This window comes from Bombus vancouverensis, chromosome 10, assembly GCF_051014615.1.
Source record: "Bombus vancouverensis nearcticus chromosome 10, iyBomVanc1_principal, whole genome shotgun sequence".
NCBI classification, from domain to species: Eukaryota; Metazoa; Arthropoda; class Insecta; order Hymenoptera; family Apidae; genus Bombus; species Bombus vancouverensis.
Genome location: NC_134920.1, coordinates 9,152,211 through 9,178,165, shown reverse-complemented (window position 1 = coordinate 9,178,165; position 25,955 = coordinate 9,152,211). Strand labels below are relative to the sequence as shown.

Sequence of the window (25,955 nt, the reverse complement as noted above, 5' to 3'; positions counted from 1 at the left end):
TGAAATAAATATCAAAAGGAAGCCCGTTCGAACTTAAGGACACGAGATGATCAATTTAAAAATGTCATATGCTCTTTTCAGAAGAGAATTGAAGGAGAAGTCGGTCCTTCTAGTCGAAAAAATCATATACGCGTTTTCAAAACTGGCGGTTTTAACATAACCCTCATCCGTCCCTCATTTTTATAATTTAATGTGTCTCTCGTGCGTCAAACTGACACAATCGTAAAACATCAATAAAACGAAATAATTGTTTTTTCTCCTTATCGTTTACACACATTCACACTAATTCTCCTTCACAAGTATCGGATTTCATTCGCACGTGTTCTACTTCGCATTGCTTCGATATTACTGTTCTTAGCTTTGTCTCGCGACAAACAGAACAAAAAGAAGACATAACGCCTCTTCTTTTCTTTATACCCATACGAAATTTTAATACTCAAAGCTATGCATGTCTAGTTGCATTCTGGAGGGGATGTACAGTGAATGCATAATTGTTGTGCAACAATAACAAAGCAATGAACTAGTCGTCAATGGACTTGATCAGAACTATGTGTGTCAGATTGACAGATAGAGCCCTTTTCCTAACAAGTGTTGTCACACTCTTTTATCGCATGTTTTGCCCTTAACAATACTAAATATATACATATACATATATATATTCCACGTTAAAAAAATAAAAATCACAAGGTCAGATCAATTTTCTACAAATAGCGGAATAACATCATCTTTCACGTGAAAAATGTGTCAAATTGACACGAGGTACGGATGAGGATTAATATAATTAATTGTTTTAAAGACACAGGCAACGAATGTAGTATTAAAAAACTTTGTCATGTGTAAATTTGCGTCACATGGGATTTAGTGTTGCAGAGAAAAGATTTTTATTCATAATTAACCCTCCACGGACCATTTCATATAATTTATTAACTTATAAATTTCAATTTTACCAAGAAACATTTGTATTCTCTAACAGTTTTATTTTATATCGTTTAAATTAATAATCAGATAAAAGATGTCACAGAATGGGTTATAGAGGGTTAACGAACATAATTAAAATCTGTGCAATTATATACGCTTTATGCAAATTCACCGAGGGCATTATTGAAATAAACGTATCAAATATTAATTACCAAGCACACATTTTCAAATTTCTCTATTATGTTGATAGCAATATAAAAACGTAAAGATGCGTATGTATATATGCATATCTTATCGAAAGAAGAGCGTTGGAATGTGTATTGTATATACACAGGTTAATGCAATAAAATATAAATACAATAACACAATAATATACATAATTATATAGTATATAGAACATATATCGTTACGGGCATAGCGAAAAACACGCGAATATTTTTCTGGAGCATACGAATGAATAACAAAAATGGATGCATCAAATCATCGTGCATACATATAAAATTCTTTTCACGCTAATCATCGATAAATTCGTATATATACAAATTTGTTGGCTCTTTCTGCCTATATTTAATTCTAATGTAATCACATTGGCCGATCGGCCGCTACTGGAAGTGTTATCGTATATGTATGCACGTGGAAAAGTTGATCGAAACAGAAAAACGAGTTGCCAATGCCTTCAAAATTTTAGCTTTGATAACATATTGTGGATGTTATAATACACCTTAATATACCTACCGATATTTCTGTATCTTGGCTCACGTTTGGATGATAAACGTTTTAAACGTAACCATTTCTCCAATCGGGTCGTTACAATCTTTTGCCTACTGATTTTCCTTCTTTTTCTTGAAGAAACGCTTGTGTACTTTGTAACTAATTTATGGTTTTATTTTTTGTTACTATTTTGCTTTTCGAACAATTTTATTTATTTTATATTAATATTAATATTTCGCTGTGGTTGGAGTTTGAGCAGTTCAGAGAATAATTGGTTACTTCAATTCCAATAGTATCAATGGTGAATATTTATTGAAATTATATTTCTTGTTCAAAATCGTTTAAATTTTTAATTAGATGATGGTAGGGTCCTAATAAAAACTTTTGAGCTCCTGTCTTCTCTTGTCTTTAAGTTTCCGTCTTCCTTTTTAGGTTAGACCTCTAATAATAAACGCTTGGTATTCTTGATGGTTAGGGTTTGCGTTAACATCTTGAAGACTTGGATAAATGCGTTGTGTCTGTCTACCGATGGCAGATTTGAAAAACGCTGTATGACATGTGATCTTAGTGTGTTGAGTTCTACATTGGTATTCTTGATTTACAGGAAAACGTTTCAACGCACTTGATCATGAATAAAAACAATGGGGTAATCTGTAACGTGTTTTGACAATCTTCTCCATTACAATGATTTAGCAGTGATCGTATTACATTTGTGTCAATTGTAACAAGCTGGATGTTTTGGCACTCGTCAATGTCCTTTTACATCTTCAATTTCACCAAAAACGAAGCAAATTATTCGTACAAATGCTCGTTTTACACATTTAGATTTATTATTAACTTAAAATTTTAAGATTCATATATATGGCTATATATCTTATAGGTATATGTTATAGCCTTATAGATATATACTCATAAGGAATATACCTTATATAATAACTTATAAATAATCTTGATGAAACATCTTGAGATAAGGAAACAAGGAACATTAAAATAAGAAAGGATATATCCCAAATTTCATCTATTTGTTTAATTACAAGAAAACAAGTAAATGTACTCGATAAATTCGAGCTAACTTAAATATATCAAACAAAGCTATAACAAGCGCATTTTCCATTAAATGTCTCCCTTTTTTGTTTTTACAAATAATCCAATTAAAATAACAACAATAATTAAACGCATACGAATAGTTCTTTTTTTTTATACAGAAATAGTAATTATACACGATCACCCAAATATCTGGTATGATCGGTTTGGAAACAGTAACTTGGTTCGTTGATGGTGAAACCGAATGATGGAACCGAGCGTGTGCTTCGACGTAAAATCATTACCAAATATCCATCTATGAATCTTACGTCGCAGTACAAATGAACGAACAAAATGCCAGATCGCGACGACACAAAGGCACGACGAATTTGTAACTCCTCCAACTGGCATTAAAAATGTTCCTTTTCGATCATTTCGACCATTTCGAGTCTATGCTTTGTTCTTCGTTAACAAAGTAGTAGAACTTATTTTGTAATTCCAAGAAAAAAGAAAAATCATGTACCACGCAGACTCGAAAGGATTCGATGCTAAATTTTGAACGTTCAATCCTCCCAGCTTTCGTACTATACATATAGTTTTACTGTATTACAGCTTATTACATTAAATCGTGAAAAAGTTCACTCTAAGGAAATGGTTGGGCGTCTAAAAAAATCCCTGCTTCTGAAAGGATTAAACGATCTTTTACAGGAAGGAATTTTTCACTACTTCTACACATCGTAAAAATTATGAAAAAGGAAGAAATTTAGCGGGCGTTAAAATCGTTTGGCAATGTTGTAAAATACATACTCGCATAATAATAATCTAATCGCTTCGATTTATTTTCTACGATTAATGTTAAATCTGTTTCTCTTTCCCCCTTTCTTTTCTCTCAAATCTTTTTCTCCGTTTTGGCAAAAAAGAAATGAAGCAGGACGTGTCCTCTATAACGCAATACACGATAGAATCTTATTGCTTAAAAGATCACAAAAATTCACTGGAAGATTGAATCGATTACTTAAATTAAATAGTCAACCAATAAAAGACACATTATACACGATACTGATTACTTTTCAAAATGTAAAAATACAAATAATTTGTCCTTTCTTACGCATCTTTTATTTCTGATCACCAAGATATAGTGATGTAAAGAGAGATCCCGTAAAAAGAAACATATTTAACGAAATACCAATGAAATCACAAGGTTTTATGGCAAATGTCGAATAATTTCGAACAGTATTCGAGCTGCCGGCTCACGGAGTTCTCACGTCGTATAATTTCAAAATCGCACTTTACGATATAACTATCGTGTAGTATGATTTAAATGTAACAGACCGATAAAAAGTATCAAGAATTAAATCTTTCAGCAACAAACTTGTTCGAATATTTCAAGTGTCTCGTCACCACGGATCAACGATATGCGAAATATCGATATTCAAGAACGGAACTCCTTTTTGAGACGGCGTCATGAAAAATACACGACACAGATAAAAACGTATGGTCGTAAATATTTGAACTTTCTTTTCCCTTTTCTACCGTTGAACAAAAAGACGACGTATTTACTCAAGGGTGGTTACACTCTTTCTGTTCAGTTTTAGGAGTTATAACAAAGTGACTTTTATATATAACTTCGAAAGCTTCGAATGTACGTCTTATCATCCGTGTGTGTGTGTGTTTTTTTCTTTTTTCTTTTTTTTTTTGGACCAGTTTCGTAACTGCACCTCTCTGTGGAATTGAATATCTCTAGCGAACGCTAATTTAATTATGAACAAATAGAAACATCGAAAAGGCCAACCGATGGGATGTTTGAACATAGCGATTGCTCGTTGGAAACGGCGAGCAATGAAGTCGGAGAACAACTCGCACCATTAGATTATGCTTCTGTACGATTAGTGGTTGTTGTTTGTTATAACGCTTTTCGCGATCCTCAACCAGCGTTCTGAGCCGTCAAACAATTATACGGCACACACGTAACACCAGAGACACCAATGAATAACATGCGTTTTGGGTCACGGTACTTCGAAACAACAGAAAACGCAGCAGTACTAATAGCACCCCGAATTGCACAGCTTTGTGAATCCAGTATAATCTGAAACAGATTATATCAGATAGATTAGTATCATAATATATATATAAAAGGATAATTTCGAGATATTTTCTAAGTTAAATACGAAGATTACAAGGGAAAATATGATAAGTACAATTTAGTTCATTTTCTAGTTCTCATTTAGTGTTTAGAAAAAGGCGTATTTCGATATGACATAGCTGAAAAGAGGAACAGCCTATTCGACCTAAAGACATAAGTCTTTTAGCAGTAGATAACATAATATGATATTCAATGCTTTTGAGAAATTGGTATTCTTTATGCCGAATAATTAAATATTCTTTAATTTTATAACCAAATTTAAGAAATGGACAGTTTTAATAATAGGTGATTGATTGACGAGGTATTGAATTTCAAAATGCTTTCATATGTAAAGCGTTTTTCATCTATTGTCTTCGTATGCTTGTATTACGTTGATTCTTCTAGTTAACGATATTAATTGTATCAAGACATCGAAAGGATTAAAGTGTATTAAATATGATCAAATATACATCTATATAAAAATAAGTTTGCAAATAAAATCACATTGTAATTGATATTCTGTATTTTTTAGATTTCTATTTTTGTTATCATGAAGATTACATACTTCTTAAGGTGTACACGAGCAGCTGGCAGTGTGTCCGGGTTCTCCTTGAGGAGGAAGTGCCGAATTCCCAAAATATAGTGTTCCAAGTATGAAGCCCAGTCAATTTGTCTAACGTCGAATGTAAATGTCTGGCGGTCCTCGAGACTAAGCTCTTCGTTTAATTCTCGAACATTATCATCTTTGAATATCCATTGTTGCGTAGTAAAGTACTCCAAGTATTTGGTAGCTTTTTCAAGTTTCGATTGTAATGTGACCATATTGGCCGTCTTGCCCTTCAGTCGAAGAGTAAAGTCTAAAATGTGCGCCGGTACAATGTGCTGGATGAGCATGCATATTTTGTTCACTATAGCGGAATTGTGGCACCTGCCACCTGGGTACCAAATCACATCGTTGTATGGGTGCATTCGGCTGTACTTGAATGACAGTTCAACGAACTTCCTCCAGGTGATTGGATTCTGTTGGCCTGTGCAGCAATTGTATATGGGAATCGTCTTCGTGCGATTCATCGCGGTCTTCCATGCCGCGACGATCATCAAATTGATCACTATGTCGACCGGCACTATATCAGCTACCATTTCTCCCCGGCAAAGCATAGTTCTGCGATGTATATAACGAATGTTTATTTATTAATAATCGAGTCAATCATTTCAGTTATAAAGTTTGTAAAGAAACAAAGAATTCACTGAATCTTATATTGTTTATTGGTTTAACTAACATAGAAATTACTAGGTTCCAAGCTTACCTGAAGAAACCTTTGCCAGCTGCGGCAATAAGACCAGTCGGTCCGTTCCAATTATCTAACCATCCGGCAACCGGTTCTCTAAACGATGATAGAACTATAGTGGGTCTCACAATTGAAATCGGTAAATAATCAGATTCTGCTTCCAACATTCTTTCCGCTAGGGCTTTGGTAAATGTATAGGTATTCGGTCGATTGCCGATCAAAATTGGTGTTATATCGTCAACCATCTTGTCATCCATCACCTTCGTCAAAGCGAATATTTGTTCTGGTTCCGCTATAAGAGGATAGATTTCTTCAGCGATGTCCTTACGGTCACAGTTGCAATATGCCGTTGAAACATGGATCAGCGCCTATACATAAAGACATAAGGATTAATTTATCTTTGCTACCCATTCTCTTCAGTTTTACTTTAGAAAAAAAAAATAACACAGATCCCTAATCGTTACATTTTATAGATTAATAAATTAAATATGTCAGACTAACATAATAATTAATAATAATTGTTCAGGGATTGAAAGGTAAAGAGAACTACTTCGTCACACATAAGAATGACATGTAAGGGCGTTTATATTATAATAGACTACAGTGTACTACTTTCTTTACCTCTAAATTTTGCATACGGTGACACAGATTCAATAGCTGTTTAGTGCCGACCATGTTAATAGTAACCGAAATCTTGAGGGCCTCATCAAACTTCACAGTAGCGGCAGAATGAAAGACGACTGACACGTTTCTTATTAGAACGTTCTGATCAGATTCTGAAATACCCAGTTCGTGTTCCGTGATGTCTCCAGGCACGGCGATTACCTTCAGAAGCTCATTCGGTGCGTCTCGACGTAGTTTATCGAACAGCTGCAAACATTTCATTACGTTAATTTTTGTTATTTAACGGGAAATAAAATAACTGCAAAGAGACATTAGGTTGTTCAACAAGTTCACGGTTATCTTCATCGCAAATTCCTATGAAATAACGAAACGTTTGAACGAATACTGCTCTTAAATGGATATTAAAGGGAGATCTTCACGGGCTAAACCGATCAACTCCGCTGTTTATTAATTTCTTACTTGAAAATTCCAATTTTCAAGAGAAAGAAACGACTTAAATTTCCATAAGTTCATCTACTTGTAAGATGGAAAAAAGTTTCCTGTATTTTGCACTACTTGAGGTAAGTTGTATCATATGGATTAACGTTAATTCTATGAAAACATATCCCTTTTAAATTGTTCTTCGTTACGAATTTTCTGAACAATCTAATACATGTCCGGTATATTGGAATATTTTTACAATACACGAAAGCCTAATACAAGAATAATAATAAAATATGAAACAAAATATTTCAAGCACATTGTTTTTTTTTTTTTTTAGCATTCAAGAATAATTATGTTACGATTTTGTTGATTGTTACGACAAAATAACGGGCAAATATTTTTAACTGAACAAAGAAAAACAAATACGGTGCAAAATAAAAAAAAAACGATAAAATCTGAATTTTCTCTAGTTTCGAAAATAGGAAATACTTTAATTAAGGAGAAAACAATGCAGTTGAACACACCGGTCCATTCAACAGTGCCCGCAACCTCTGGTGTGCATCTTGCCCCTTTTTATTTCTTATCAAGACATAAATGTTCTTTATTGGACAAGATCTGAGCAGTTTCTCGACAAGGACTTTGCCCATAAATCCAGTAACGCCAGTCACGAAGATGCTTCTATCCCTGTAGAATTCCTTTACGGACGTAGTCTGACTGTTACTTATTGTACTCATCTTGACGCGTCTACTTTCTTCTTCTCTTTTATTTCTTCTTCGTTCAAAATACAATAATTCTTAATTAAACACTTATTTTCAATAATATCCAGAACGTTTTATATATACGACGTTCTATGCTGTCTTTTCTTTTGGAAGCTTCTTAAGAACACCTCTTCTTCAATTATTTCCCTTTTCCTCTTTCTTTCTTCTCCTTCTTCTTCTCTCTCTCAATCTTTCTCTCTTCGGCTTTATCTTTGGTCTTGATACGATCTTTGATACTTATCTTTTTTTTTTTTTTCTTAAATGAGATATAGATCTATATGTACACGTATATCCTCCTTCTTTTTCTTCTTTTTTTTTTTAATCTTCTGTTACTTTTTGACTCATTCGTTTGCGACTGTACAAGTTAGCAGAAGAAGAAACGCAGCTCCCCTATAGATGGGCCAGAGTTTGAGAAAGTTGCAACGATAGCTAGCACAGGTTCACACCGTTCCACGGGTTTCCAAGTGGGTTACGAATGGATTTTATTTCTGGTGGAATCATTTCGTGCCTCCTTACGACCACGGCATACACTTGGCTGTAACAAAAGCGAACAACGGAATGTTAGCAACGTTTGAGACGCGTCTGTTTCATTTAATTCAGCAATTTAATTGGAAACGAAAGAAGTTCAAGTGGCAGCCAAAAATGCAGAAATATAAAGACGCGTTGAAAATACGGAGTAACTTTGGCAAAATTAGTTCGATGAATATATTTTGCAAATCAGATCACGTTTCTATGCATTTTTGCATTACCATTTCCTCTGTCATAAAAGAAACGATCGTTCCTGGTTAGCTATTATGAATTTCCTAGTCAATCCATTCAGAACTGAACTAAGTAAATTTTTTTTTTATTTTATTTCTTAAAATTACAATCAATTCTCGCGTTGAGAATTTTCAGTAATTAAAATAAATTAATGAAAAAGTATTTCGAGAATTTGCTCGGTATCTTTCCGTCACTTTTACGTTACTTACTTCTTTCGCTCAAATTCCACGATATGAGGAAGTTCGAGAAAATTGAAATACTTCGTCCTTGTAATAAATTACTTTTCTCAAATTATAGCTACTCCGTGTCAGCGGTTCGAACGTTATTGCTATTTGTCAGACAAAATCTAATTAAGAAATGCGCCCCACTAGCTTGAGGCATACACTGTAAAATTTCTAAATTTCTTCTATCAACTAATATATATCGATCATTTTCAGATAACTGTTACAAGCGAAACTTGATAACGTACTTACGACCATCTAGGCAGTTGTACGATAAAGTGAAACTCAAGGAACTTATCTTTCCGCGAGTTCTTTCGCTCGATCAATCCACGATGTTACAATTGAACAGAGTAATACGATGAAAAAAATATTTCGAAAGGAGGAACACGAGCGAGTTGCATCATTCGTTGCTCGAAACTATTCGTTCCAAACTTTTCAAGTCTATTCGTTGATATACCGTGTGTCTCGCGCTGTTCGATCGAACACAGTAACGATAGAAAACCAAAATTTTATAAAAATAAGCTTATAATATAATGCAAGTTTAAATTTGTTAAAAAATAGTAATTGTTTAAATCTTCGCTCGAAGAAGTTTGTATAATCTGAATTATCCATCAGTAGAAGAATTACGAATGATTACAATTTTCCAGAAAAAAAAAAAGAAAAAAAAAAGAAAAGTTAAACGGATCTATCGCAGTCTATTAGCGCAGTAATGATGATTAGATAGCGTTTCCTCGACTATGTTTAGAAAAATACAAATTCGCATAAATATCCGTCGTTTATCAATGGGAGATCGCGTAATGGGATAGCGACGAATAGTTAGAAGATCCAAAAAGAAACATAGACGTGCAGATAGTAGCTTGTAAGAGCATGATATTACAGAAGATTTAAACGTTCAGTGGCACGTGTCGTACGATCTCGTATGATGTACGCTGAACCTTACTTTCAAGCTTCTATTCTAGTGCATATAAATGAAGTGACAGTGTATAGTATCGATGCACGTAGCTTGAATCGAAGACTGAACGACACAGAGCGACATTGAATGGACGCGTGTTTAACTTTTGCTTTTTATTAGCTTACATTGGCCGAATAATGCGCATTCAAACGTTTTATTTCTAACTAACGATAAAAACATGGGAATTTAAACGAGCTGGCAAATCGATTACTGAACACGTATATATCTGTTCCACAACGTTAAAAATGACTTGTGTCACGCGAACTTTGTTTATTAGTTCAGTAGGAAACATCATTCGCGAGTAATATTGAATGATAAATGAATCATAAGTAAAATTCGTTATCAAAGTCACAGATATCCTATTGTTAATTATAGCAAGACGAGAAACATTGATCGGATCCGTTCAAAAAATTAAGTTACAGCGACAGATATAGCAAAAGAGTGAACAAACCCCCTAATCACTGGACTACTTGATACGACGGACCAGATTCGCAGGTTGAAGAGGCACTACCCGCTAGACCTAAACGCTAGATTATCTAAATTAAGTAATATTTACTTATTTATAATACTTACTTATAAATTATACCTATCTATAATAAGTATTAACTTATTATAAATAATCAGCCGTGTCACTGCGCCACGCCAGAAAAATGACTGAAAATTCTCAACGCGAGAATTGATTGTAATTTTAATAAATAAATAAAACAAAAAAATTAAGAAACTTCCCTTAACCCTTTGCTGCACTCCGAATTTTATTTCAATTTCGTTAGCAGCGCAGCTCCCAACGCTTTTAAGCGTTTTATTTGAAATTTACTTTAACTGAAAAATAAGACAATTTAAATAAATAAGAAAAGAAACAAATTCGATTAAATAGCAGTTTTATTCACACTATTGTTGTATTTTGTCATTTTTAAGTGTACGATATATCCTGAAACAATTTCCAGAATGCAATGCTGGTTTTCCTTCGCACGGAAGAAGGTGGGACTGAAAGAATGTCGAGTGGGACTCGACGAAGAAGCTCCTGAGATAAAAACGACGTAGGAGTGCAAAGGTTTAAGAAGAACCGTAGTCAGCGATAACGACGACTAAGTTACAGAGTTCATAAAAATCTTGTCTATTTCGTTGCTAAAACAAGCAAACGTTCTTTGATCTGGAATTGCATAATATCGATCAAACCACGTTAAACGATCATCGACGATGACGAGTAGGTTCGTGATACGGTTCGTAGAGATATTTCTCGTTTCTATTAAAACCAACAAACTTCTACGAATCTGAAATTCGTGATCTGTCGCGTGACGATTTTCTCGATCTTAGGTCTGTTTCACGTCTCGTCGAATTGTACCATGTTCTAGATGAATAGCAGAAGAAGAGGAATATGAGAGACGAGGGAACTTTTAGATACGCGCTGCTAAGCGCAAAAGCTGGAAAATACTAGAAATGTAGATAAAAGCGGTTTCGATACGATTCTAGGTCAGCGTCCTGGCCTCGAAACGGTCACGAGAAGCCGCCCATTCCTCGGCCTCCACGGACGAAGAAACAAGGAAGAAAAGAGAGGAACGTCGCTCGACCCCGTTACACGAAAACCCGTTATGCGACGAACAACGACCTGCCGACTGACTGACAAAATCCTCGTTTCCTTTCTGTTTCTCTCCGTCTTCCGCTAATCCAGTTTTCCTCCCTCACAGGGCCAATCTTCCTCGGTCTATTCTTTCCGCCTTTCTCTCTGTCTTTCGTTAGTTTATAACACGATATACACTTGTAAGAGTTCGTCTTCTATTCGTCAAGTTTTAGGTTCAGCAATAAAATTCGATCATTAGTTGCAGTGGTCTCCTATTTTTCTTCTTTTTTGTCAATCAAATTTCCGATAATTTAAGAGTACACAAGAGACACGTGGTTTCTTTGAAACATTTTCGTTGAAATATTATACGCAAGAGAAATTCGTATGGAAAAACTGTGATATTCTTCGTCGGTTGCAGAACATACAGCGGCAAACGTATAAATAGGAAAATCTTCGTTTCTAATTGCTAGTACTAATGACATTCTACGTTATAAATTCCTCAAGATATATGAAGGTATATTGAACATCTTAATTTACACGATATAGGTCACTTCTTATCTAGCAATGGTAGTTAAGGGTTAATCAGGTTCCTCTGTTAAAAATGATCATCTGAGAATTTGATATTCAAATGCAAAGTTGGCGGCCTACCGAACGTTACAATTACGAGAATAAATAGCGATAACAAGGACGTAACAACGCAGAAATAGGTAGGATGGAAATTCTTAGCGATAATGGATGTACGTTCATGTACATTATGCATTGCAATTTAACACATCGTGTATTACGAGGTCGAGAAGAATACGCAATGTAATGACGCCGAACGTAGCATTAGATTATTATCCGTTGTGCAATCAGAACACGAAATTATCGAAAAACATAGCCAGGAAAAGTGAAAGTCCACTTAAAACGTTGCCGCTAAACGAGAGCGTAATATTATGCCATTGCGAAAACGTGCGAACGAAGAATCAAAATCGGTCTTCCGGTATATATAGATAAAGTCGGATTTCTTTTTTCAATTTTTCTCTTCCATCGAATTATTAGTTATCTTGTGGGTCTGAAGTTATCGCGGAAAGGAATATAAACAGTTCTATCTCCAAACTGAATAAAAAGGCTGGTGATTCGGTTGATGCAAGAACGTAGAATCAAAAACTCGTTATCAAAAATTAAGATTTTCGGACTGTAATAAAAAGTCAATTAAAAAACGTTCATATGCCATTAAAGTCGATTCCCTTACGATGGCTAAGAAATTGTTCGAGGTACGAGCCAAAGCTTACTCGTGGAAATTCCACTGATTTTCTTTATCCATTTCTTCCGAACGATCCCAACAAATTCCTTTCTTCTTTCTCTCTTTCTCTCTCTCTCACTCTCATTCTTCTATAATTTGAAGAATCAATACAAAAAGCGTGACATCGGTTTTCAAGCATCGCGTTTGGCGAACCGCCAAAAGACATATGTTGCTAGTAACTTTGGGACCATTAAACCAGCGTGCTTCTGTAAGTAGCTTAACTTTCGTTCAGAATGACACGAAACGCGGAAAGCCTTTCGGGTAGACCTCGAGATAATAACAAATTGTATAATATCAGCTCGAACATTGTCAGAAACGTTAAACTCATCTCGGCGAAAGAATTTTGGAAAAGTGACATTTTTTCATTTTTAATTTGGAAAATAGCTCAGCAGTCGATAGAAGATCATGATTTACTTAATCTACAGATTCCTCGCGGCTATCCTTCCTAATAAATTTACGTAGCTACGTAAAATGCGAAATGAGCGACTGAATTCTTACAATCAGATAATTCTTAGAATCTGTGGCACTACAGGAACCCTGTTGGGACGTGGGTTAAAACTAGAGCTACATGTCCCACTTTTAAAAACCGTAATCGACTTACACGAGGTATTCAGCGAGATGGTGTGCACGACTTTTAAAACGCACTTGCGATAACGTAGGGAAAAAGATGTTTGAAACGGAGGTTGATCTGTTTTGAATCACCTACAAATTCAAACTGATCAAATGGTCGAAAAATATTTCTTTCTATAAGAGATCAAGATCATCTTGGTTTTCTAAATGGCATGATGTAAATAATCCTGATCTCATAGTGTCGTAAGTGATAGCGAAACGAGTTATGCAACTTCGATGTCTGAGAATTACGGGCGACCTTGACTTCAGAAATCTCGGATTCATTGACTCGTGGATTTATTAAACCGTGAAGTTTGATTTAATAGAGCGTTAGGACGGATATTACGAATAACGTTTGCGCAATTAACAAATTGCGATAGTTCAAACTACCAGACTACCTTTTATGCAGCAAAAGATAAGATCGAATTTTTCTACACGGCATTGTACAAATTTTTCGAAAAAATTTACTTGCCAAAGGGAAGCTTTGTTAAAGGAAAAATGTACCGTAGAATTGATCTTGAGCATGATTTTCGAGTTCAATCTGTTTTTCATTTTTTTTTTCTTGTTTAATTTATCGTAACGTGTAGTACCCGTTACATCGTGTAATACTCAAATGCACTATATGTTCTCTTGAGAAAGAAGTGTTATTGTCTTATCAGCCTCTACATTAATATATTTGCAATTAATTTGCATTTCAAAATGTCCGTAACAGCACACGCGTTGGTATCTGTTACCGATCGCACGTTGTTTATTTGTAATGCACATATGTAAAAGAGAGTTGAGTGAGCTTAAAGATCCGTGCACAACTGCATACGCGTTCTCAACGCGAGAATTGATTGTAATTTTAATAAATAATATAATACGCGAGACTGTACGAAATGTGTGTTATAACCGAATTGAAGATATCACAAATGTCCCATACGACGCTCTACACTCAATACCACGAAAATTTCAAGATGATACACTTTGGAGTTTCTCAGTGATGAAATTTTAGAATAAACTGCATACTTACGTCTTTTTATGATACAAACAACCGATCTCGTGCAGCTCAAAATTTCCAATGGTGTGTCAACGGCGTTAAAGCAGCGCTGGTCTATCAACCGACGTGTTTCAACCGTTTCGTCTATTCTAACAATCGAGTGCTTTTTCTTTTCTGACGATTCAAAATATCTTTTGACACATATATATATATACATGTATCAGTTATCAGGAAGTATGTGCCAACACGAGATGACCATCCAACCGATTGGTAGTAATTTATCTAGAGAACTATTCGTCGAAGAAGAAAGAAAGCCAATCAGGAATAAAGATATAAAAAGAGGCAAAATATCTCATTTCAAAATTTTAGAAGTTGATTGGAAGAATCAGGCACGTGGAAGTATAGAACAAGGTCTTCTGCGTGTGTTTTACAAAAAATGTGACATGTATCATTTCTTACATCCGGTTACACCAATGATTTTCTAAATTTAGGATATTGACGCGACTGCTTAAACAAGTGATATTTAGTGCGGTTTTGTTCGATTTCCCAGAACTTTGGGAACCTGGGCTCGCCCGGTTTCTTGCATCAAGGCCCTCAATTCGAGGAATGCAGCGAGTGCAAGCATGGCAACTACGGGGTACTTCGTTTAAAAAATAAAGCAGAAAGTATCGAAATCTTCGTTCGTTCGATGTATTTCGTAAAAGAAAAGATGTATATCACTCGTTCATACATCGCATCAGACAATGAAACACAGTGTTACTTATCTTTTCGTTGATAAAGAATAATAACCGGAGTGATTATTGAAATCGGCATGTAAATAAAGCGATTTATATAATAATTACTTGTAACAACAATAAATGTTTACGATATTATCGTAAAGAATTCTCACTGTCTTCTGATATTCGTCGTTGTCAAGTAGCCTTCTAATTATTTTAAAGAATATCTGGAATCGCCAATGTTTCTCTGGCGCGATGATTCTAAAACCGTGTATATATTTTAAATATAATAGATTTACGATCATCGGTAAGGACAGTTACATGATGCAAAAGGTCTCTGCAATTACCTTGGACGACAAAGACTTGTGCCCAATCTTCATTACATAATGATCGATATTTAAAATCTAATTACTGCGATTCTCACCTCTTCATATTGGTCGTGCGTTTTAAAATCGTTTGTGTCTCATTGCAAATTTTATATCAAATAATTTCATTCTACAACTACTTGGTTACTTATTAAACGCTTAGGCGGTTTAAAAAGACAATTGTAAATAGAAGAGCAATTTTATTATCTGTATTATCTGAGCAATTTTCAAGCATCTAAGATAAGGATTGTAGCAAAACGTCAATGATAACGTAATGTATACACCGTAAAACGCAACTAGCTGATGCGAATGTTAAATTGTTAAAATACATAAAACATCAGACAGCTAGAAGATGTTTCCACTACCATCGACATCGAAATTCATAATTCATAATTCTGTTTGTTCCAATTATTTTTCAGAATCGCTCGTGGCGGACTCTGATGCAATTTTTCTGGCTGATGTTAAATATTCTGACCAAATAACGTTCGTTTCGTTATTCGAATGTAGAAAGTAATTTTTATTTCTTGGTAATTCGAAATCCAACCGAACAGTAAAAACCATTAATTTGATATCTAGGAAAATTGTCCTGTGAACGAAGAGATATAATAGATAAGGGAATATATATATAGAGTGGAGACTCAACCTGTAGCATAATTATCTCTTCTGTTTTCAAGCAATTTACTTGTGTTTGATAAAAGAAAATTTGGACAGGGTACCGCGAAACCGGGGAAGAACAGCTACAAGCACGATCGAAGCTTATTTCAACGTAACATTATAATACGAAGATCATTAAAATTCTGGTAGGTGTTTCATTTGAATCATATCAAAGACGCGCTTTTCCTGTTAATCGTTCTGGCATCACAAATCGAAAGTCTATGACCTCGTGACACACTTCTCGCGATTAATCCATGTTAAACAAATATTGCTTACCAGTCATACGAGACACGTGTTTCAATTTTCGTTTTGGTGGCACGCAAATAAGATTTATCGAGGGAGCATATTTTCGCCAATGTCATATGTCAATGCCAATGGGCATATCACTCGTTGGCCGTTATAAACGAAAGTACTCGGTATTTGCTTGCATAATGGGTTTGAAGCTTCGAATTTCGAACATCGACGTATTCGAAATTAAGAATTTCGCGATGCGAATAAACTCTCAGAAAATTTCAGATCTCCCATTTAAATTCTCACGAAACCGTGATTTTCCGATTCGAAGCTGTTTTAAGTCGAACATCTGGAATTTAAGCTCTTAATGAGGCTCGACGTTCCGAATTCGGGGTCTTTTGAAACGGAAAATTTGTAATTCAAAACAGTCTTATAGGTTGGGCTTCGCATTCGAATTCTAATAAATTTTCACTTTTCATCGGAAATTCCGTGGAACATTTGGAATGTTAATATCCAACTCCTTCGAACTTTCTTCTTCGTTCAAATTTGTTCTTCTCTCTTTCTTTTTAACGATCCTTGGTAGATTCCTGCAATTTGTCCCGTAGGACACTCGACAGGTTCTTCTAGCCTGTCAAGGCTAGGGTGTGGGTGCTAATTCCATTGCATCAGTGCTATTACAAGAATCGGATTTTGCGTCATTAGGTCCTGCGGTTGTTTTATTCTCAGTGTTCTAACGGTACTGTCAGTGTACAGTGCAGTGGCTAGCGCGTTTGCTTGGTTTATCGTTCTTGTTTTCTATCTGTTGGATATTTGCTGGATTTCCCTCTTTACAGCGGCGATTTAAGGATCTTTGATTAGTCCTTCGCTTCCTACGTACCAAGGTACGTCCGTTATCGTAGGAAACACGATCGATTGCACCATTTTGCCTTTCATTTTGGCAATGTGGCTTTTAGCTATTTTAACGCGTAATTAGATACCGTACTGCTTTTTTATTATGACTTTATACATCAGTAGCTTATATTAGTATATTATATCAGTATCAGTAACACGGTATTCCTTCTAATGCTTACTTGTCGCATCTTTCTGCGTGTGCGCTGTTTCCAAGTTGCTTTTGCAGCCAGGTATTTCGCTATTTTTATTCGCGGTGTTTCATCGTTCTGAAGCCTGACTTTTGGAGCGTCTTCTTCACGGATGGTGAAGGTAAGTTGAAACCCTAAATCTTGAGGATGATTTGTCATTATTTCGTTTTCTTTTTTTTTTTTGTTTCAATTTCCAGCGGGTCTCGATAAAGCAGAATAAGAAACAGACTTCTTTTTCTTTCACACATTAATTAACTCGTACGTATGCACAGAGCGACAGACAAGAGAAATTTCGCGACACATATACGGCTAATGGATTGTGCTCGCAAAATTTTCAAAATGCACCGCTAAAACCGTATAAATCTCTTGCGTCACTGTATGGTCTTCCGATTTGTAATGTAGATTCAATAAGAAGAATACGACCATTGTATGCGTTAGCGATGAACTTCGCCCGAGATAATTAGGACAAAAGTTGGTTAATTCTGATCAATCGTCGTTCTCGTTATACATATTTCATCACTCTTTCTTCGTTTGAGCGAAGAAATATTCTAACCGCACGAACATGGAAATGTCGTAAACATTCGATTTAAATCCAGAAAATTAGTAATTTTCAGGATCGGAGTATTAATTCGTATGAGACTACAGTTACGAATGACCTTGCTTCCGTGCATTATGATCAAACTTGATCACTTTTAATTATCAGACATTTTTACCGCAATAGTTTCTCCGGCCTGAAAATGCGTGACAAATATCTTCGATACGTACAATCTTTTATCGCGAAAAAGTATTTATCCACCTGACGTCGATCGCAGCAACGAAAACACAGTAAAAGACAGAAAAAGAAAAGAAAAAGAGGACAAGAAATTTTTCCATGAAAAGTCATAAAAATCGAATTTTACGCGAAGAAGTCCAATGCAAAGATTGACGCTCATTCCCTAGACTTTACATAGGAGATCTTCCCAGAAGCGTATTTTTCTTCGCTTTTTTTTATTCAGAGGTGTTTATTACGATCGTCTCGTCTGTAGGAATTTTTGACAAATTAGATGACGTTGTGCCACGACACGAACAGCAACTTCGATTGTTACGTATCCTACGTGATATAAAGATCAGAGTAAAAGAATTATAAATAAGAATAGTTATATACAGGGTGGTTGGTAACTGATGGATTCTACGCGAAAAAAGAAGTCGAAAATATAGAATAAAAATTTGAATTTTGACTTTGAATTTTCGCTCGGCACGCGTGCACTTTATCGCGTCTCGTTATAGCGGATCTCACTGTAGATCGTTGTCTCGATGGAAAAATAAAGAAAAAAATAAAAAAGAAGTTTTTATTTCCTTTTTCGCGTAGAATCACCCCCTTTCCGCTTGTACCACCAGTTACCAACCACCCTGTGTATAACAAACGTATATAGCAAGAACTGGACCGATCAGAGCGAGTCTGTCCACCAGGTTGAGACTTATGGATATTTTAATTTTTCTTTGCAGGATTATTTAATTGAATTAATTTGGATCGTCACGAATTTTGAGAAGCATACAGATCTTCGACAAGGTCGATTTCACACGGAGATACGAGTATCGTGGAGATGACGCGAAAGATCATTAATAAGCATTTATCACAACGATCACGGATTCGTGATTTTGCTCGATGTGATCTCAGTCTCTTGATTTTGATCGAATTATTTCCTATAAAACGCATCGATATAGTTCGCATACGAAAATCTGCATTCACTTAATTTCCATTCAAAATTACATTACGTTTCCTGCGTACAGCGTAAATTTATTTCGTCTAACATCAAAGATGAAAAATAACTCGATCTTCGTTTTTTCGTCTCGTATCCGAATAAAATATTCATTTCTCTTTTCTGCCGATTTCAAAATTATAAATATTCATTCGACGTCGTTAATATAAAATATACAGGTGGTGCAACGCGTGCAAAGAACAGCTACGCTCTCTTCTAATCGGAAACTATCACGAGAAATCACTGTGAAAAGTCACCGTGACCGAACGAACGCGTTCGAATAACTCGTGATTCTCGCAACTGCCAGTTCACGTCATATCTCTAAACGCGATTACACGTGCCGCCGCTGAATGTCCTCATTTGTATCAATGTTTCATTCGTTGTGACGGCTTCGTACGAAAAGTATCGTTGCCAAGATACGGGAAACGAGTATCGCGATACTGTAACTCACGAGAATCGTCGCGTGAACTTCACGTTCCCTTCGCGTACGTACGTTCGTTATATTCAGATACGCGTGTGAAACCCATCCTAAGCAAAAGTCGAACCAACTAGAATAGAAAGCGATAAAAATTTGTATCTTTCGTCGAGTTAATATCTGTTTGAGGAATTTTTTGATTTCGCGTGTTTGTTCGTTTCTCCAAGATTCATTAACATCTTTGTTCGAATGCCTGGCTTCATCGCGTTGTATTCGCGTTTTATCTCCGAACTTCTTCTTCGTTTCGTTATATCGGCTGATTCACAACCGCGTCTCTGTCTTGCCGGCAACTTGCTTCATATTCTATCGTTAATTTGCACTCTCTGCTAATAGGTTTGCTTGGCTAATAGGTTTAACTATTGCATAGTTGTTTGATCTTAAGAGTAAAATTCGCGTATATATGCTTAGAAGGGGCATTAGCAAGCGTAAATGATCGTTTTAAACGAAAGTTACGTACTTATGATGTGGCTCTCGAAGAAAAAATATTTGACGCGTATCTCTCCTTTTTTTCCTGCTTCTTACGCTTTTTCTCCCCCTCGCCTTTTTCTACGTGCTCGTATCTACGTCGAAGGAGGAGGAAAACTGTGGCGAACGTTCAGAGGGAAACGTATTCCACGAAACACCTTGGAAATTATTTTTATATTCGTTGTTAGAGTTTCATGCTTCGCGTTTTGTGTTCGAATTTGTACGTTTTTGAAGTTTACACGCAGCGAAAATATAAATAGCAACGCATAGGGAATATGGAATATAAGAGGTGCGCTCTAAGACGAAGTTTAAGTTGCAGATTTTGAGTCTAAATGCAAATACGAACGATGTTAAGGAGCTTGGCGATTGGGAGACCATAACAGCGAACCAACGAGAAACGTAACTGAAAGCCCGTGCTAACTCGCAGCAGAAGGATTATGAACGAATAAACAATAAATAAGTAACAATATCTGAGCAACTATTAGTTTTAGAAAGATAGCTGAAACGTGCACGCTGCTTGTTTCTAATCAGGTAAATTTAACTAGGTAAATAACGTCTTAAAAAATTATTTCGTTTAACAAAGTATAATGAGGACTAGCGTACATTGCTGCAAAAGCTATAACAAAGATTAGCATGTTGCTGCGAAATGTTCATCCGCTTTTCGTCTCTACCATCGTCACAAGGAATCTGAAAATGTACATATGAAAACTACAAAATATCGATCACAAGTATGTAAACATTACAATTTTACATATTTTACAATAAATCGGAATAACATTTAAACAGCCATATTCAATGCGCATTATATGCTTAAAAATAGACCGAGTCGTACAGCATGCTAATCTTTTGTTTCAATATTTCTTTCAAATAAATACCTGCACGTAACTTCCTCGTACATATTTTCAGATTAGTTACCGATGTTAGATGCCGATATAATCGTGACAAGCTTCAAAATGTTCTATGTAACAGGTAGAATATTTTCTATGGCCAGTGAGCAAATACCCTTCGCGAGACAGCGTATGAAGATCGTTAAGCATCGTTTAAAATTGTATTCCTGGTGACTCGTCGATCTACGGATTTTCGAAATTCCTGTCCTCTTATTTTAAATAGCTGGACAGTGTACGGCCACACACTTGTACGTACGAATCGAACGTATACGGAAACCTGTCAGATTGAATAATTTTTATCGTGTTATGCAATTAATCGATCAATTAACGGCGATGAGTCGACTCGCATAGATTAGATAAGGGTGATACGACCAATTTGACCGTGATTCATTTGGCTATTCTTCCGCGGCGGCTACACATACAATAGATCCGATTCGGGTTTAGAACGAGAACGGTATCAATGTCGTGGCCAATGACCCTCGTCAGTGAGAAAGAGGGAGCAAAAGAGAGAGGCCGACTCGGCGCGGCGCGGCGGCCAGACGTAGCTTCCTCGTTGCACGATGAAATTTCCTCTTTAACTAGCGATTAAACGATTCGAACCTCCGGTTGCGGGTTTAATTCGTGCGGATTCTTCTTATTCGGCTAAGTGCACCGAGCCTGTTCTATTTTAGGCTACGATCACACGAGCATTGAAACAAAGAATGTTAACGCATTGTTAACGAGACACTTTCCTAGCAACTAACTAAACTATCCAACTAACTGAGTAACTGGCGATACTTGGACAAAAAATGAATTCGTTCGTACTTGATATATTGCGATATTTTTAAAAAGGCGATTAGAGGAATAATCGGTAATTTGTTTTATCTGCTAAATGTTATAATCGTTACTATGATTTTTCTGAATGCATAAAAAGCCACGGTTTACTAATAACTACTGATCTACAACTTATAACGCGAACAATTTCTGCTTCATATATATTTCTCCTTTTTTTATCAAGACGAATTTATTTATATCGACAGCTATAAAAAAAATTAACGATTTCGTGAAGTCGTGCGCTTCATGATAAATGTTTTTCTTTTTTAAATTGGCCGATTTTTATTCGGCAAGAGGTCAACGTATAACTTCACTTCTGATTAGCGAAGTGAAGTATTATTTAAGAAGTAATTCGAACATAAACTATTTTTGTTACGAATCCCTCTATCATTGTGTGTGCGTGTGTATGCGTACGAGCATAGAACGTTACATTTGTGGATTCTCTTTTTACAAAGGATCAAATACGTTGCAATGTGATTGTATGTATCGCGTGGAAGATCAATTGGAATCATCCGCGGATAACGTAAGTTTTAATTAGGATGCTGGATACGATCCGTCATTAAAGTATTAGCTAGTTACTTGAATTCAAGTCGCTGATTATTAAACAGCCTGGCCTCAATGCGTGTTCATAGAAGTCAAGTTACTTGACTCGACATAATCTAACTGCAAGTGGGTATCCAATGGAAAATGAATTTCTAACATGGCGTATGGCTAAAATTGACTTAATTTGAGGAATCAATGCCAAGAAACACGAAGCTATAAATAGCACCTTACGTTGTCTAATAACTATAACTATTGTTTCTGTTCGAGTCAAAGAATAGAACTTGAAAGAACTTCAACTTTACTCGCCAGAATTTCGAGAGAATTTGTGTGGTTTCATATTAGTAGTTTAATGATCGAGACGTTGAGACGGTCAGAGGACAGCTCAAAATGTGTTTCAATTACCCTCGAAACCTTCGAGTTAAGGTCATTGCCAGTCTAGCTTTGATCTTTATTAATTGGCGTTGAACGATGCGTCTCTCTCTCTTTCCTTCTCTCTCTCTCTCTCTCTCTCATGTGGGTAGTGTCCATGGACTTAACAACAAAGTTGACAAAGAGGGTAATCACTCTGAAGAAGAGCAATGTGACAGAGCATAAAGGCAAAGAAGCATTAAGTCATTTTGTCGTGCTAGTTCTTAACTACTCGAACTGAACTTTTCAAAGAAATGTAATTAATCACTCCACGCGTGTCTTATTGATACAAAGAACACGAATTTATAATAATACGATGATAATTCTACTTAGAAAACAGCAGAGGCTGTCTAATTTCTAACAGTAATATTGAATTTCATAAACTTAAAACTCAATTTCTTCAGTTTACAAACAAGAGGAGGTAGAACAGTTAAGAGCTAGAGCGATGATTTGTTTATTATCAAAGTTGGGTATTATTCGAATTGTTTCGTATAAACATTTATCTAAGATAATTATTCGAATAAGTGTTTACATTAATCCAACATTTTATTCGCATAATGGTTACCTGTACCTCGTAACAGATTGTTTTCACTCGACTAATGACTTTAGAATCATTCGAGTAACAATACGAATAATTATTCATTTATTTCCACTTGATTCTGTGCAAGTTTATTAATACGGTTTTGGACTATTATATTACTTTACCGAGGAATAGTAAACTTTGTATATAATAATAAACTGTAATCGGAAGTTTCTTTCTTTCACAACAATTTCTTCCCACGAAGAAATTATGTTCTCGACTGTGGGAATAGATGAGAATTAAGAGATAACTAAATCTGATGCGAAAGAGATGAATGTGGCAGTAAATTATAATTCAGTTCAATGATTCTCACTAGAAACGGCGCTTTTATGCAGATGACTTTCTCTGCTAAACTTCTGATTCTTTTACACGCGGCACGATGATTTTCTCTGCTGCAACCAATACACTTCTTACTTTATACCTCAGAAGCCGATATTTTCACGAATCTTCGCTGATATTAAATATTAAAAAAACATTGTTTTATATAACTGTATAACACGAATAAAATTATTTAAAAGATTGCATCTGGAATATCAAGCGAAGAATCTTTCTGAAAATTTCTGCGCGCCTCTAATCATTTATGCATGACTAGATCGCGAATGTTTACCCACTTGTGGAAAATCTAAAACCTGCAAATTGTTCGTTTTCGTTGCTCGGCGGTAAAATAAAACGCGTATTACTTGTCGTTATACACATTAGAAAAGAAACTTTTGGCTCGATTCTAATCTATCTATTAGTTCTAGTACATCATTCGCCTCATAGAAAGTCCTACGAAATTTATCAAACGATCTTATCTTCGCGGTAACGTGAAAGTGAACAAGCTAATCGTACACAAAAATGGAACATTATTTTTATCTATTACTATTGCAAAGAAAAAAAAAAAAAAAAAAAAAAAGAAAGTGGAAAGGAGAAAGAAGCAACAAGAAATGTAGCCACGATATAAGATGCAATACCAAAATGAAGATACCGCTAAGTAGAATTACAAAACCATATACAGCCACAGGATACATCACGATTTCACAGCCTTACTTCATGCACGAATGTACGTACGAATGTAGTCCATAGGATAAAATGATAAAAACTCACCGAACTGATTCGAAAGATCGACAAATTGGAAAAGAACGATATACAGATACGTTGACTTGAATGATGGAACACGAATCCCTATAATCCCGTACGGCGACCACAATGGTCGACGTGAGCTGCAATGCGTGTCGAGGATTACTAAGGGACCGAAATGTGGGCCAGCTACTTTAAAGACGAGTCAACTAACGAAAGGTGAACTGAGCGTACCTGGGACCAATCAGAGTAGCTTGTACCTGACTCTGTTTGAGTCAGTGAAAGACAACTTCTCCCCACTTATCTACCTATTAATGCATCTATACAATACATCACGCGTGGTGCATGTGTGCACGCACATACACCTACATGCGCACGCGCAAAGACACAAATATTGGAATTAGGAATCACTTTTCACGGTCCTCGCTCAATGTCAACAATTCACTCCCACAAAATATTATCGTTAACCCTTACGGAATATTATTTTGGTGCAGAATGTGAATGGAACCGTAGTAATTAGTATCTCTGGTCACTTTTTGCAGCGATTATCTTGTTTGCGAGATTAAAGAAATATTTTTCAAGTTAAGAAGGCAGTGGTTCGATCAGAAATTTTGATCATTGATAAAAGCGAGGAATCAATGGCAAAGATAAATGAATTTCAGTTTAATCCTTGTGATGCTAAATGCGATATAATTCGTTTGTAACAGAAATTTAATTATACGTGAAAAAAGATACGAAACCTCTTGATAAGCAGATTATTAGCGAAATTACGAGTTAACTCGTCTTCTATGATTAAGTGCGTAATTATTTCTCTACTTTCTATCGCTGCTGTATGCGAGGACTACAGATGAAGAATACGATAAGTTACATTTGGCTAGGTTTTTTTTTTATAGAGGAACAATCTTGAAATTCAATAGAATGTCGATCAATTTCATGCTATCAAAATTTATTTGTTCTCGAAATATATGTTCTTTCTCCTTCCTCGAAATTTTCGAAATATCGTTCGTCGTTATATCAACGTTATTAATTTGTATCATCGACTTCGATAAAACATCATTTACTTATCAACTGTGTTACGCACGAACATAATAAATTCTTTTCGCTTAATCACAGGTTGGTAATAAAATCAGAAAATCAACAAAAAGATACATATTCATCGTGGTTTCCTCCTGTGATCTTTATACCTTGATCTTATATCCTGTGATCGTTGGTAATTCTTTCAACGAAGGAAAGTAAATTTCAGTGGCACGTAGATTAAACTCGCGTACCGGAATAAATGGCTGTGTACACAGGTCAGTAAAAACTACCATCTGAAATCTATCGTATTTAAGGGGCCTAGTCAGACGACTACACTTTCTTTTTTTTATACCTTATTTTTTAATAGTTTTTTAATAGTCGCCGTATGTTTTTTTAAAAACATCGATCGAACCAGTTGAACATTCTCTATCAAAAAAGCATTAACCTATTTCTCAAGATATTTCTCAGATATCTCAATTGTAATTTGCCCAGACAAATTAATTCTACTCGAAATTAAATTACAACACACACAAATGTTACCTGTTTAGCTTTCGATAATAATAATAATAATAATCATCGCCTTGATTATTCGATAATCCTACCAAACTAATGTACATATGTAATATGTACTAAATATGTAATAAATAATAAGGAATAGAACAGTAGTAATAACAATGAATTCGCTAGAGTTCG

The 25,955-nt window shown here is 35.5% G+C and overlaps 1 protein-coding gene and 2 long non-coding RNA genes across 9 annotated transcripts in view; 2 read left to right on the top strand and 1 right to left on the bottom strand.

The window, feature by feature from the left end:
* Window positions 1-2,440: 2,440 nt before the first annotated feature.
* Window positions 2,441-25,955, bottom strand: part of FAR1 (fatty acyl-CoA reductase 1) — a 42,564-nt gene continuing 19,049 nt past the window's right edge. Inside the window, exons 1-6 of one of the 4 annotated variants that reach the window (XM_033334898.2) lie at window positions 24,273-24,411; window positions 7,635-8,403; window positions 6,685-6,933; window positions 6,082-6,431; window positions 5,340-5,936; window positions 2,441-4,738 (exon numbers count right to left, since the gene is read on the bottom strand). In XM_033334898.2, coding sequence (XP_033190789.2) covers window positions 4,597-4,738; window positions 5,340-5,936; window positions 6,082-6,431; window positions 6,685-6,933; window positions 7,635-7,844 — 1,548 coding nt within the window. In that variant the 5' untranslated portion in view covers window positions 7,845-8,403; window positions 24,273-24,411 and the 3' untranslated portion in view covers window positions 2,441-4,596. Of the gene's footprint in view, window positions 4,739-5,339; window positions 5,937-6,081; window positions 6,432-6,684; window positions 6,934-7,634; window positions 8,404-8,836; window positions 8,985-14,264; window positions 14,398-24,272; window positions 24,412-25,955 lie in introns of those variants that run through there. The other 3 variants (XM_076622005.1, XM_076622006.1, XM_033334897.2) reach the window with 3 other exon arrangements.
* LOC143303226 (uncharacterized) overlaps window positions 16,937-25,955 on the top strand; it is a 27,905-nt gene continuing 18,886 nt past the window's right edge. For 2 of the 4 annotated variants that reach the window (XR_013059319.1, XR_013059313.1), the window contains exon 1: window positions 16,937-17,078. This is a non-coding gene — a long non-coding RNA (uncharacterized LOC143303226). Of the gene's footprint in view, window positions 17,398-25,955 lie in introns of all 4 variants that reach the window. The other 2 variants (XR_013059318.1, XR_013059316.1) reach the window with 2 other exon arrangements.
* LOC143303227 (uncharacterized) overlaps window positions 17,414-25,955 on the top strand; it is a 13,562-nt gene continuing 5,020 nt past the window's right edge. Inside the window, exons 1-2 of the long non-coding RNA XR_013059320.1 lie at window positions 17,414-20,486; window positions 20,862-25,537. This is a non-coding gene — a long non-coding RNA (uncharacterized LOC143303227). The remainder of the gene's footprint in view (window positions 20,487-20,861; window positions 25,538-25,955) is intronic.